The 14922-nt window shown below is 35.8% G+C and overlaps 1 protein-coding gene across 1 annotated transcript in view; it reads left to right on the forward strand.

Moving 5' to 3' along the window:
* egfra (epidermal growth factor receptor a (erythroblastic leukemia viral (v-erb-b) oncogene homolog, avian)) overlaps window positions 1–14922 on the forward strand; it is an 83562-nt gene that overhangs the window by 64813 nt on the left and 3827 nt on the right. Inside the window, exons 20-28 of the mRNA XM_048163234.1 lie at window positions 1327–1512; window positions 4437–4592; window positions 7373–7448; window positions 7751–7897; window positions 8674–8771; window positions 8854–9018; window positions 12968–13009; window positions 13700–13802; window positions 14612–14653. Of these exons, the coding sequence (XP_048019191.1) occupies window positions 1327–1512; window positions 4437–4592; window positions 7373–7448; window positions 7751–7897; window positions 8674–8771; window positions 8854–9018; window positions 12968–13009; window positions 13700–13802; window positions 14612–14653 (1015 nt within the window). The remainder of the gene's footprint in view (window positions 1–1326; window positions 1513–4436; window positions 4593–7372; window positions 7449–7750; window positions 7898–8673; window positions 8772–8853; window positions 9019–12967; window positions 13010–13699; window positions 13803–14611; window positions 14654–14922) is intronic.

Genomic DNA, 14922 nt, shown 5'->3' on the forward strand with positions numbered 1-14922 from the left:
CATAATATTAGTTGTTTTCATTCCTTTTGAATAACATTGCACCATTTCATGCTTTTTATCTTCAGATAGATCTTTCCTCCTCCCCATATTGCATGAGAACTGTGACTTGCTTAATAATGTGGAACAACCTCTTTAAGTAAGGTTTCCATTTACCTAAGTAGACCTGGAAAACTTTTTAACAAACCTGTCTGAGATTGATACCAGTTATGTAAAAAGACATGGAAAAATAAAACAAACAAACACTTTCTTTGAAAAACTAAAATCTGAATGTTTATTGTACTGAAATCCCACTGATACGACACTTGCATAATAATTTGGAACAGTGTATATATATATATATATATATATATATATATATATATAATATATATTGTGTATTGTTGTACTCGAATCTGCTTTAACTGGTGAATTAAAACATTCTGTACATTTTTAAACTCTCAACATTTGAAAGCTGGCTATGTATTTCACTAAAATCAAACCCTTTTCTCTACACACTCTGCTTATAATGTAATCATTTATGCATCCAATTCTGCACTGTATCTGTGTGATCCAGTTATCCAGTTAATTATTTCAGTAAACACAGACAGTTGCATTTGTTTCATCATTCTAGTTAAGATCATGATTGTGCAGAAAAGGCCTTAGTCTCCAGTGACAAGCACAGCTGAAATCTATATTACATAACTTTAAGGGCAATCTGACCAAGTCCCGCTGGATGTTGTGTTGAGTTGATACAAAACAGAAAACTCCAACCAGGAGGAGTGTAGGAATGGAAAAATTCCTGCTTTTTGCATGCACCCAAACTCAGAAAGGTCTTGTTTGCTATTGCTAAAAGAAAGAATGCAATTTCCTCTGGTATTCTCTTTGATTGTGAGGATGTGGCTGCACAGGCCACTTCTCAAGGTTGCTTTGAAGATAACTCATCTATGTAAACACACACTATAACCTTTTGGACATCTACAATAAACTGAATTCTGACAGATCTGTCGTTTTAATGTTAGAAAGAAAAAAAGTAAAAAATGAAATAGATATCAGTCAGTCCCTCATTATTTGATAGGAAGAGGTCTAAATCGCCTAGGAAAAGTCCTGTGTATTGCTCAGGGTTTAATTATTATGTTCCTGCTAGGTTTAGATTTTCCTGAAGCAGTTTTCTTCTGAACTCCAGGCCTCCGTCTCAGCAAATATTTTCTAATGCGCACAAGGCACCTCATTTGTTAGTTCTACGACTTTAGGGACTATAAACAGCCACAGGATTTGTCAGTGTTGATGTATACTATAGTATATACAGTATGTAGCATTGGTGCTGACCTCATTTGTTTGTATCTATAGGAGGCCTATGTGATGGCCAGCGTTGACCATCCTCACGTTTGCCGTCTGCTTGGGATCTGCCTGACCTCCACCGTCCAACTTATCACCCAGTTGATGCCTTACGGCTGTTTGCTGGACTACGTCAGAGAAAACAAGGACAACATCGGCTCACAACACCTGCTCAACTGGTGTGTGCAGATTGCTAAGGTAAATGGATTGTACTTTTCTTTGTTTTTTAATCTCATCCCTTCTGCTAACCAATGAGTCATTTCATTTGATGATGAACAGATGGTGTTCAGTACAATTAATTATTAAAAATAATTATTTCAATGTATTATTATTTTTTTTAATTGTACTAATGTATTTTAATATTTAAAATATTTTAAATTATTATTTAAATTAAAACTATTCATTACAATTATTTGCAATTCATTTTATTTGTTTAATTTTATTTGTGATTAATTATTATTGTCCCAGTCCTGTCTCCCCTCTCTTACTTTCTTGTCATTTTCTCCTATATAGTAAAAGGAAAAAGGGAGAAAAAAATGCAATTTGTTTAATACATCGTGTTTAAAGCAAAACTAGAAAGTATAAGGAGACATTTTTAGATTTGGAATGAATTGATATGCCTATCCATGTTTCTCGCTGGTGATATGAAACCACTCACAGATCTGTACCACTCGCAAATATTCAAAATTTGAAGTCATGTCTGATTTCTGAAGTGCAAATCAGTAACTGTGAAGATTCTTTTAGCAGACAGATCTTTTTTTAGTCCTCGCTGCTGAGGGAATAACTTTTTTTTTTTTGAGAGTGAGAAAGTTTGATCAGAATATGACTAGAACATGTAGCAATATGTTTGATATGATGATAACATTCTGAGAAAAGCGTGAACAAATATACTTTCATCTTCTTGAATCTTGACTTTCTTTTTGTTTGAATATCATCAATTTGTCATTCTTTCCATAACAGTTGTGTCATCATTTCCTAATGATCCCATCATTTTCCCTTATCTGTGCACTTCTTAGAACTCATTTACACTAATTCACTTCACGTGTCATGATCGGTCTGATTGGTATTCGGCATGTGTGTTCCATTTACAGAACATGCAAATTGCATAAATATCTAGATTATCTACTAATATATGCAAATAAGAGGAATTCATTTACTTATGTGATGAATGTTTAAAAATGCTGCATACTGCAGTTAGTGTTTGAGTTCCACTATTGTTTTATCTGTGCGTCTCATCCATGACTCTGTATGCTGACATAGTTTCATTTGGGTGTGATAAAGTTTCTGTAGGTGGCTTGTAAACACTTTACATTAACCCCCGGTTTCACAGACAAGGCTTAAGATAGTCCTAGGCTAAAATGTATTTTGAGTTTGAGTCTTTTCATGATTGCATTACTATTCAATCAGTAAACTTTTATGAAGTGTAAATACTCCTCTATCATTAAATTTTAAGAAGCTTTGTGGGTGATATGCAGACATGAAGCCCATATTTATGAGGTTCCATTTGTGCCAAAAATAAGTGGACTGCTTTGTACTATACATTTGTCCTTGTAGTCTTTCTCTGTTGTCCTTACTGTAGTCTTGTTCTGACATCCTTAGTCTTCTTCTGCCATCTGTCATTCTTACTGTCGTCTTGTTCTGTCATCTTTTTCTGTTGTTTTTACTTGCATCTTTCTCTGTCATCTTTACTGTACTCTTGTTCTGTAATCCTTACTGTAGTCTTATTCTGTCATCTCTCTCTGTCGTCCAGACTGTCTTCTTGTTCTGTTGTTTTTACTGTCATCTTTCTCTGTTGTTTTCTTGTTCTCATATGAAAAGAACAGTGAAAGACCCATGTATCTCTGAAAATGACTGTCTTCAGAACAGTTTTGATGGCATAATACCTCAGTATAATGCCTAATAATAGTAGTGTTTTTAAGCACATAGCTGCTTTGTTCACAGTGGTATCCTGGGTAACCACTATATTTCTGCTGTTTCATAAGTCTCTGAATAATGTCAAAGAGTGAATTTGCATTTTCATTCTTCGGATAATGAGGAATATAATAGTGGCGAGCTGTGACTTTTTTTAACCAGGTATGCTGGGGGGCGCGTTATGTCAAACATGCACCTGGTGGAGATACATTTGATGGACAGACAGAGTGTTATAGCTGCGCTGTTGCTTACTCTCATGACACATAGCAACACAGCTGACATTTTATTGAAAGTAGCCTACATTCACCTGTTGATGCCTTCACGAGCACCCGTAAAAGGTGTCGAGATACTCGAAAGGCCCGTTTGCAAAATATGCTGTATTTTTGTAATTCCAATAGGTGGCACTAATGTCGCATCGGCTGAAGACACACATCTAAATCAGAGATGGCAAATAAATACCATGGCAGGTGTTAATTTAAATATACACCAGAAGTGTTTTTTTATTTTTTTTTTATTAAGAATTAAACAATAAATATATAGGTCTGTAATATAATAAATATTAGTAGCCTATTATAAATAAAATATAAGCAAAATATAATTAGAATAAATGCAAGTATAATAAAAATATGTATTCTTTAAAAAATAAGTTGAAATACTGCAAATTGCTGACTTTAACAAACGCATAGCCATAGACTATCGATTAACAGCCTGGGATAGTAACAGTACTTTTCGCTAAAAATACATTTCCCTGTGGAGAAAATGAAATACTATGAAAATAGTATGACTTTTTTCACTTGATTTGGTCTAGTAAGTTGTATCCACTGGTATATAGAATATATAAAAATGTATTATAGCATATATAATAGAATATATTAAAACAGCCTTCCATAAATGACAGAACAAGACTACCGTGAGGACAACAGAGAAAGACGACAGAAGAAGACTACAGTAAGGATGACAAAGGAAGACAGCACAAACAGAGAACATACATATCAACATATACTAATTTATCTGAACAAGTAGGAAATGACTGTAGACAAGGACAAATGTATAGTACAAAGCAGTCAACTTATTTTTGGCACAAATGGAACCTCATACATATTAATGAATTGTATTCTTTTGACACAGAATTTTCATTCCAGCTTGAATGAGCATCATTATATTAACTCAAGTAGACTAAAATATTTTGAATTTCTCTCTGGCTTTATTAGGGAATGAATTACCTGGAAGACCGCCATCTTGTGCACAGAGATTTGGCTGCTCGTAACGTGCTAGTGAAAACCCCTCAACATGTGAAGATCACTGATTTTGGCCTGGCCAAGCTATTAAATGCGGATGAGAAGGAGTATCATGCAGATGGTGGAAAGGTCTGTTATTTCTCTTTTATGAGAAAGTGGATGTTGATGACAAAGTTTTAGCAGTTTTTGATTTTACTAGATGAATAACTAAACTAAACTGAACTTTACTAAAAACTTAAGAAGTGATGAATGTGGCCTTATTAGCAATATTGGAGGTAATACATTGCAAGTAATATGACTTACGTAATAAGATTACTTTAAGTAACTAGTACTTTAAGTAACTAGCAAAGTAATTCATTACTTTTAAATTTACAGCAAAGTATTTGAGTTATTTTTTTAAATAAGTAATGCAAATTACTTTGTTTTCCCATTTATTGACTGACAGCCCTCCTGCCCGTATGTTGACAGAAATCAGGAGTAAGTGCAGAGGTGTTGTGTGCACTGTGTAAACATGATGGTTATTGTAGTTATAGACTAATGTGAGCATTTACTCATCTCACTTGCACAAATTCAGTATTCCTAAAAATGAATAAAAACAGTGAAATGCAAATATTACACAAGCCTGCAATAATTAAGTACAAACCCGATTCCAAAAAGTTGGGACACTGTACAAATTGTGAATAAAAAAGGAATGCAATAATTTACAAATCTCATAAACTTATATTTTATTCACAATAGAATATAGATAACATATCAAATGTTGAAAGTGAGACATTTTGAAATGTCATGCCAAATATTGGCTCATTTTGGATTTCTTGAGAGCTACACATTCCAAAAAAGTTGTGACAGGTAGCAATAAGAGGCTGGAAAAGTTAAATGTACATATAAGGAACAGCTGGAGGACCAATTTGCAACTTATTAGGTCAATTGGCAACATGATTGGGTATAAAAAGAGCCTCTTAGAGTGGCAGTGTCTCTCAGAGGTCAAGATGGGTAGAGGATCACCAATTCCCCCAATGCTGCGGCGAAAAATAGTGGAGCAATATCAGAAAGGAGTTTCTCAGAGAAAAATTGCAAAGAGTTTGAAGTTATCATCATCTACAGTGCATAATATCATCCAAAGATTCAGAGAATCTGGAACAATCTCTGTGCGTAAGGGTCAAGGCCGGAAAACCATACTGGATGATCTTCGGGCCCTTAGACGGCACTGCACCACATACAGGAATGCTACTGTAATGGAAATCACAACATGGGCTCAGGAATACTTCCAGAAAACATTGTCGGTGAACACAATCCACCGTGCCATTCGCCGTTGCTGGCTAAAACTCTATAGGTCAAAAAAGAAGCCATATCTAAACATGATCCAGAAGCGCAGGCGTTTTCTCTGGGCCAAGGCTCATTTAAAATGGACTGTGGCAAAGTGGAAAACTGTTCTGTGGTCAGACGAATCAAAATGTGAAGTTCTTTTTGGAAAACTGGGACGCCATGTCATCCGGACTAAAGAGGACAAGGACAACCCAAGTTGTTATCAGCGCTTAGTTCAGAAGCGTGCATCTCTGATGGTATGGGGTTGCATGAGTGCGTGTGGCATGGGCAGCTTACAGATCTGGAAAGGCACCATCAATGCTGAAAGGTATATCCAAGTTCTAGAACAACATATGCTCCCATCCAGACGCTGTCTCTTTCAGGGAAGACCTTGCATTTTCCAACATGACAATGCCAGACCACATACTGCATCAATTACAACATCATGGCTGCGTAGAAGAAGGATCCGGGTACTGAAATGGCCAGCCTGCAGTCCAGATCTTTCACCCATAGAAAACATTTGGCGCATCATAAAGAGGAAGATGCGACAAAGAAGACCTAAGACAGTTGAGCAACTAGAAGCCTGTATTAGACAAGAATGGGACAACATTCCTATTCCTAAACTTGAGCAACTTGTCTCCTTAGTCCCCAGAGTTTTGCAGAGTTATAAAAAGAAGAGGGGATGCCACACAGTGGTAAACATGGCCTTGTCCCAACTTTTTTGAGATGTGTTGATGCCATGAAATTTAAAATCAACTTATTTTTCCCTTAAAATGATACATTTTTTCAGTTTAAACATTTTATATGTCATCTATGTTGTATTCTGAATAACATGTTGAAATTTGAAACTTCCACATCATTGCATTCTGTTTTTATTCACAATTTGTACAGTGTCCCAACTTTTTTGGAATCAGGTTTGTATGTTAAACAATACAAATATACTTTATTTCACACTGTATTACACAATGTCTTTGCTGCTGACCTTCAAAGATCCAATTCAAGCATACTAATAAGCAAAAATGACTTAAGGTAAATAAACATCACTTTTGTGTTTCATTTTTATTTCTTTTGCAATCCAGAATGACAGCACAGCTGAAAGGTTTGTTTGAGCTGCGCCCTCTACTGTATAGGCGTAAATTTGCAATTTTTTCTTATTCATTCCATGTAAAGAGCCTTTACATTTGACAAAAATATAACTTTTTTTTATTATTATTAAAAAAACAAACAAGCAAGCCCAATCAAGATGAGTAAAGGAAACACAAAAGTGATGTAACACATTCTATAAAAGCTATTAAGTGATGCAATTAGTAACTTTTTAGGGAGTAATTCAATATTGTACCACATTACATTTAAAAGTCCCCAGTAATGTAATATACTCTGTAAAAGTTACTAAGTAACACAATTAGTTACTTTTTAGGGAGTAACGCAATATTGAAACACATTACTTTTAGAAGTCCCCTACAGTTTATTAGTGTCCTAACTATAAAGGCTAAGATTACTAGCAATAAGAAGTTTATCTTTTGAATGCGTCAAATGTGTCTTCCCATTTTTTGCATTTGAAATAGAGATTTTATGTTGCCTTGTCCATCTATATCCTTCAACAGGTGCCAATAAAATGGATGGCACTCGAATCCATCCTGCATAGGACATACACCCACCAGAGTGACGTCTGGAGTTATGGTTAGTAACAGTTTACCAATGTCAGAAGTAAACGGTATTGCTTATTCCAGGAATAATAAAATAATAATAAAATTTTAAAGTCCATTTTACTTCCATGGACTTCAGAGTGAAAAAGAAAATTCAGCAAGAGAAAATATATGACAGGAATTGATTGGATCGTGAAAAGTTTTCTTTGGAAAAAACATTTAGAATTTAAAAAAAGGGAATAGGGTTAATGTTAACTTTATAATATCTCTTTTAAAACTGAGGATATTTCAGTATTGCATGAAATTAACTGTTCACTGTATGGTACACTACTCTAGGTGTGACAGTCTGGGAGCTGATGACATTTGGAACAAAGCCATACGATGGGATTCCCGCTAGTGAAATCGCAGAAGTTCTAGAAAAAGGAGAACGACTTCCTCAGCCTCCTATCTGCACCATTGATGTGTACATGATAATGGTCAAATGTAAGTTTGATTCATTGCTGTTTTATGAAGTGGACATGTGTAAGACTTCCTACCTTTTTCATTAATGATTGATGAAACCCATAAATATGCCATAAAATTGTTGAATTTACCTTTCCAGTAAAGGTATCCCATCTGTTATTCACAAAAGCATTGGCTTTGTGTGTTTTATACATATTGTTTCCATCAGAAGCATGATAAACCTATTATTTTGATGGGGAACCAGTGACAGACCTAGTTCTCTCTGCAAGATAAAATATGACCAAAATGTGAAAAACATTTTTAACCACTTTGCCGTATAATGTAGCTATAGTAGCTTTGACTCTTTATTTTATTTAGGGATGCACTGATAATTCAATACCAGTAACCTTTTCAAGTTATGGTTGACTACCTTCAAATGGCCAATTATTAAAATTATATATATATAATATATTGTATATATATATATATATATATATATATATATATATATATATATATATATATATATATATATATATATATATGTAATTATATATATAGTGTTTTTAAAGATTAACTTTAAGCATGTACAATTACATATCCAATATTGGCCAATATCCAATATCAAACAATACCTATGAATTAAAACATCTCTAATATCAACTAATAACCGAAATGATATCGATATATTGTGCATCCATAATTTCCGTCCGAAAAAAAGGGAGTTTGAAGGTAAGGCGATGATAGATTTAGAGTTCTTAAACTTGAAGTCTTCGCCATCATCGCCTTTATCCTCACATCACTATGTTTTCATTCAGGTTGGATGATCGATGCCGAGAGCAGGCCTCGCTTCAGGGAGCTCATCGCTGAGTTCACCAAAATGGCACGTGACCCACCCCGCTATCTTGTCATTCAGGTGAGAGAAACACCTCTGATTTGTGAAATCTCACTAGAGCATTGCTCACATCTGCTCACTGTCACTGTTTTCCTGTTTACAGGGTGATGATCGGATGCATTTACCCAGTCCTTCTGACTCCAAGTTCTACCGCAGTCTGATGAGTGGAGAGCTGGATGAAGCTGTGGATGCAGACGAGTATTTAGTGCCCAATCACAGCTTCTTCAGCAGCCCCAGCACCTCCCGCACGCAGCTGCTGCACTCTGTGGTAATACACACAAACACATATTACTGGTGCTACTGGCTCCATATCCAGCTCATGAAATGCCTTCCTAACATTCTGGTGGTCATTTCAAACACCAACTCATTTATAATATGCAGCTTCAATCTCATTATAAAAAGACATTATAAAACAGACCATACAAGATTGTTCTTTTTTTTGTTTTGTTTTTGTTTGTTTTTTTATTAAAAAGAACTAAGTGAACATGACAAACACAAATGTTTGGGGTCAGTAAGATTGTTATTTTTTATTTTATTTTTTAAATAATGTTTATTCAGCAAGGATGCATGATAAAACACGGCTATGAACGCTTCACCCAATGGTTCTGTGTATCACTACACAACACCCTTAGCAACCACTCTTAGCAACGTAAACTGTATGTTTTCAGTTGATATTGTTCATTGAAGCCTACTGTATTATGTAGAAGAGTATTGTGAGAAAGAGAAAGAAACAAGTTTTTTATCTGCATTCAGATTTAGCATTTTCCTTCAGGTCAGTCCTATGTTTATAATAAAAAATCTGTTTAAATGTCTGATGTATTATCTTGTCCTTTTAACAGTTAAGGGGTTTTCCCATGACTGACAGTCAAAGCATTTGTCAGTTGCGTCTTGTTCCGTGTTCGCAACAATTCAGTCTTTTCAATATAAAAGTCTTTGTTATTGACTGACACACTCATAAAGACAGTCTTTGCTGCCATCTAATGGCGTAATAATGTAACTTCTGTTGCTGTTCACGGTCAGGGACTATTTTTTCCGGTGGAAGGAAGGCTTTTAGTGAAACTTTACTTCATGAAAGTTGCATTGATACATATTTTTGCCTTTAATATTTGTATTGTGTGGTTTTATAAAAGCGATAAGGTATGAGGCTGTGCTGTATCGTGACTAAGTCACGGCTGAAGGGGTTGTAGGCCCCCGTTGCTAACAATGCCCTTCAGCCTCTCATACCTTATTGTTTACATATATACATTTAATTGTGTTTGTGTGTAAAACATTAAAAACTGAAATCAATAGATATAAATTAAGTTAATTTAGGCATCACAACATAATTTTTTTAAATATTTTCTGTAATAAATTATAGAACAATATATATTAAATGAATACAATAGCCTCATTGACAGCCCATCTAAAACATCTGTCTCAGCTGAACACTTCCTGTGATATCAGTAAAGCAGTGACTGCATGCAATATCAAATCTGATGACAGTGTTGTGTGCTTTCACTCAAAAGGACAGAAAGTTCACTTTGCAGAGGCGTATGTACCTGGCCTGATTTTCGTCTTCTTCTGGCCTCCTTCACCCACTTCCCGTTCCGCTGTCCTTCTGCCTCGTCGCCCTCTCCCCCGCTTCCTCCCAGCTGCCTCCTGATTAATGACCGTTCTTCAGCAGAAAAGCAAGCATGTCTGTCCAAGAGGACTCACCAGGCCTCAGCGTTCTGAGCGTTTCCTGGCCTTGCGCCTGCCGCTAAGTGTGTGCAAAGCTCCTTCTGCCTTTCAAGTCTGATTGCTTTCGCGGGCAACACTTGTTAAAATTTTTTTGGCAGAACGAAGGCCTTGAGCTCAGACGGAGTCTTATATAACACAGGCATTGAGGCATAGCCATTTAAGGCTGTAGTTTCTCTGACAGATGGTAGCTTATTTAGCTTATGTTTCTTTTTGTCGTTCCTTGTGTTTTATGTGTTTTGCAAAAGAAAACCTGTGACATGCTTGCGTGAACTGCTGACTAGGTTTTGTTATGGTCCAGGAGCCTCAATAAAGCTGGCTTCTGTTCTCCTTGTAACATGTACAGGCCTGTTTTTTGCTTGTGGTGGTAAATACAAAGGTTTTTGCTTAAATCATTTGAATGGACTAACCATTGTACAACATCGACTAGAAATAATACAAAAAAGTACAAAAATTACATTTCTAATCATATTAGTACCACATCCCTCTTATAGGGGTCTTGTGGGACAATATTGCATTCTTCATCTAATTTTTTGAAAGAAAATAAAAACCTAATGGCCCCTCCCACATTAAAATTGTTGAGTGAAATAAATTAAAATGCCCCTATTATATTAAAGGTTCCTAACCTACAAAAGGTTTACAAACATTCAAGTTCAAAAACATTTTAATTTTCTTATAATATACACTGCAGCATCACCTCTTTTCTCACAGTGTCTAAAACTGTCCTAAAAAGATTTGTCTCTTTAAACCCCTCCTTTCCGTGAGCCTGCTCTACTCTGATTGGTCAGACGGCCCAGTCAGTTGTGATTGGTCTTCTCTGCTCTGATTGGTCAGGTGATTGGTCTACTCAGCTCTGATTGGCCAGATGGCCCAGTCTGTTGTGATTGGTCTACTTTGCTCTGATTGGTCAGGTGATTGGTCTATTCTACTCTGATTGGTCAAATGGCCCAGTCTGTTGTGATTGGTCTACTCTGCTCTGATTGGTCAGGTGATTGGTCTATTCTACTCTGATTGGTCAAATGGCCCAGTCTGTTGTGATTGGTCTACTCTGCTCTGATTGGTCAGGTGATTGGTCTACTCAGCTCTGATTGGCCAGATGGCCCAGTCTGTTGTGATTGGTCTGCTTTGCTCTGATTGGTCAGGTGATTGGTCTATTCTACTCTGATTGGTCAAATGGCCCAGTCTGTTTTGATTGGTCTACTCAGCTCTAATTGGCCAGATGGCCCAGTCTGTTGTGATTGGCCTACAGTAGCACAGCGCATGTCGGAAGCGAGATGCCCCTAAACTGAATTTCAGCTCCGAAGGCTTCGTCTTCCAATGAACATAAACAATGGCATCGGTTTTAACCGCAAGTCCTTCTGAAATGCATGCATAGTGCATTTGCGTTTAGCAGCATTGGAAACAGCGTCTTCTTGACATGTCAGCAACACAAACCAAACTTTTCCAGGCTACAACTACAGTTTTTGAGGGCAGGTCAAAGTAAACGTTGTTTGCAGGTAGCCAATGAAGACCATAGGCTGCCATTATGCAAATTTGTTACAAACCTATGAGGTTTGCGCAAGAAGTAAGACTGGAATTACTGATGATTCTTTTCATACAGTTCAGAACTGAGTTTTAATTTTAGGAGATAATGGCCCTTATTTACAGATTTGCAGGTTAGATTGTTATGAGGGCATTTTGACTGGAACATATGAAGCCCAAGCCACATTTTCATAATTTAAAATGTGTTGTCAATGGTAAAATATTCTATTGACAGTGTGTCAGATATCCTATCCATTACATTAATGAAGTATGTTCTTATATTAAATACTTATATAATAATTTAACTTAAAAATAGTTTCAATAACCAGGTTAACAGGTGTTTTTGGTGTCAGATCAATTTCTCTTTCTTGTTTGGGATACGTTTCTCCATGACATAAAGTCTAAGAGTAAGGCTTCTAAACTGAATTTATAGGGGCATGATATTTAAATGATGATTTATCAATGTCAGATCATTAGTACGATGGGATTGACAGCATACAACTGTTTCATGAATCACACATAAACCCTGTCATAAGATGTTTTTTGCACTAGGATCTGCGCTCGTTTCTATGTTAGATTGATAAATGAGGTCCAATAACTCCACGTATCCTGCACTTCGATCTTTAAAACTTTGCAGACCCTTTAAATTCATAAACAGCTATATTACACACTACATGGAAGGTAATATCTGAAAAAAGCATAACAGGGGCACTTAAAAACATAATGTAAAGTATAATTATTTTAATGGCCTTGCAATGTATATGCATGTTATTATAGGTCATGTTCATAAAGATGCTGGACTCAGTTGGGTTGCATAATTAGAATCAACAATCAAGCTTCCAATACTCAGTTGCACTTTTTATTGAAAAACTAGAAGAAAAAAAAAAGTTTGTTTGATGAAAGTATTTGGTTTACTACAAATATATAGTTGATTTTTAGAGACTGATACTAAACACATGACTGTTTTTATTTTGTTTCAGAGTCTCAACAGCAGCATTGGGAACTGTCACAGCAGAAACGGGGTAAGTTACTCATGTCAGATATCAAGACACTGTATCGCATTGCTAGCTAGTAACTTGCACAATCAAAAGAAAAAAAATAAATAGAGAACGTATAGAGATTTTAAGATTGCAGTAGCATTTCACAGTGATTATAATGTGCATTTCAGTTTTAATAATCCATTCTGTTATCTATGGACACATTTGCCCATCTGGAGTTTTGGAACAAACATTTCAACTAAAGAATGTTCACAGTGTATCATTTAAGATGTCCTGGAAATTACATTTGTTTAAAGACATTTTCAAATAATCAAAACGTTCAGATTTCATCTGAAGCATTGTCTTTCTTGATAATGTTGTCTCCTTGGTAACCAAATACACTAACTTCTGAAGAAAAACACTTTTTTTTTTTACAATATTCGTGATGTTGTAAATGATGCCACCACTGAGGGTCATAATTTGCATGAAAATTTCTGTAAATAAATATTGACCTGGTATGTTTACAGTAAATGATCATGTTTTTATGATTTATTTTCATATTTGTGATTGAAAAACAATGGCATTTTTTTAAGAAAACCCATGGACACCTACCATATAAAAATTGTCCCCAGCTGTGCTTTTACAGTCTTCTTTAAGCAGTCACCTAGGAAATTAAACCGGTTTAACCATGATAACACTAGCTCTGTCAAATAATACACTTTTACTTTCTCTCAGAATGGTGTTCCGGGAAGGGAGAACAGCATGGTTCTGCGTTACATCCCAGACCCGACAGAGCGGTTCCACGAGGGAGACTTCCAGCCCGCTCCAGGCTGGAATGGTAAGACAGTCTCTTGAAATTAAAAAATGCTGAATGAGGACCAAAAAGATATAAAAGAGACACTTTTTAGTTTATGGTGAAATGAGCACCTCTGTTGGTCGGTCTTGGTCTTACATTCTTGTGGTAGACTCTGATTTGTACTCTTAAAGGGACAGTTCACTCTCATGTAGTTCTAAGGCTGTATGCTATTTTTCTTTTTTCTTTTCTTTTTTTTTTTTTTAAATGGAACACAAAAAGATACATTTTGTAGAATATTAACACAGTTTTTTCCCATCAAATGAAATTTGTGGGCTGTAGTCCAAGTCTGTGCTTTAGAAACAGCCCAAAATTTAAGTCTCTTTTCACTAAAACAAATTCCAGTATAGCTTTCAAATGAGCATATTCAAATTTGTCCACATATTTCAAAATATCTCCTTTTTTCATAGAAGAAAGGAAGTCATACAGGTTTATACGGAGCCCTTAAAGGGACATGGTGATGGAAAAAAAAATATGAGATGGGATTTTAATGTCTTTATGTCCACTAGAAAACTTTGCATTTGTTCACAAAAGTTTTGCGTTCCCCAAGAAACTTTGAGTGCGTTTGCAAACATCTTATATTCCCTTGAGAAACTTTGAGTTTGTTTGCAAAAGTTTGTGTTCCTCTGAGGCACCTTGCATTCGTTCTCAAAGGTTTTGCATTCCCCAGGAAACATTGCATTAATTCGCTAAAGTTTCTGAGGGGAACTTAAACATTTTGCAAAAGAAAATGCAAAAGCATTGATAAACTAGAGACTGATACTAAACACTTGACTGTTTTTATTTTGTTTCAGAGTCTCAAAAGCAGCATTGGGAACTGTCACAGCAGAAACGGGGTAAGTTACTCATGTCAAATATCAAGACACTCTATCGCGTTGCTAGCTAGTAACTTGCACAATCAAACGGAAAAAAAAAGCCTGCTCCAGGCTGGAATGGTACGACAGTCTCTTGAAATTAAAAAAATGCTGAATGAGGACCAAAAAGATATAAAAGAGACACTTTTTAGTTTATGGTGAAATGAGCACCTCTGTTGGTCGGTCTTGGTCTTACATTCTTGTGGTAGACTCTGATTTGTACTCTTAAAGGGACAGTTCACTCTCATGTA

The sequence above is a fragment of the Megalobrama amblycephala genome, linkage group LG17, assembly GCF_018812025.1.
Source record: "Megalobrama amblycephala isolate DHTTF-2021 linkage group LG17, ASM1881202v1, whole genome shotgun sequence".
Lineage (NCBI taxonomy): Eukaryota > Metazoa > Chordata > Actinopteri > Cypriniformes > Xenocyprididae > Megalobrama > Megalobrama amblycephala.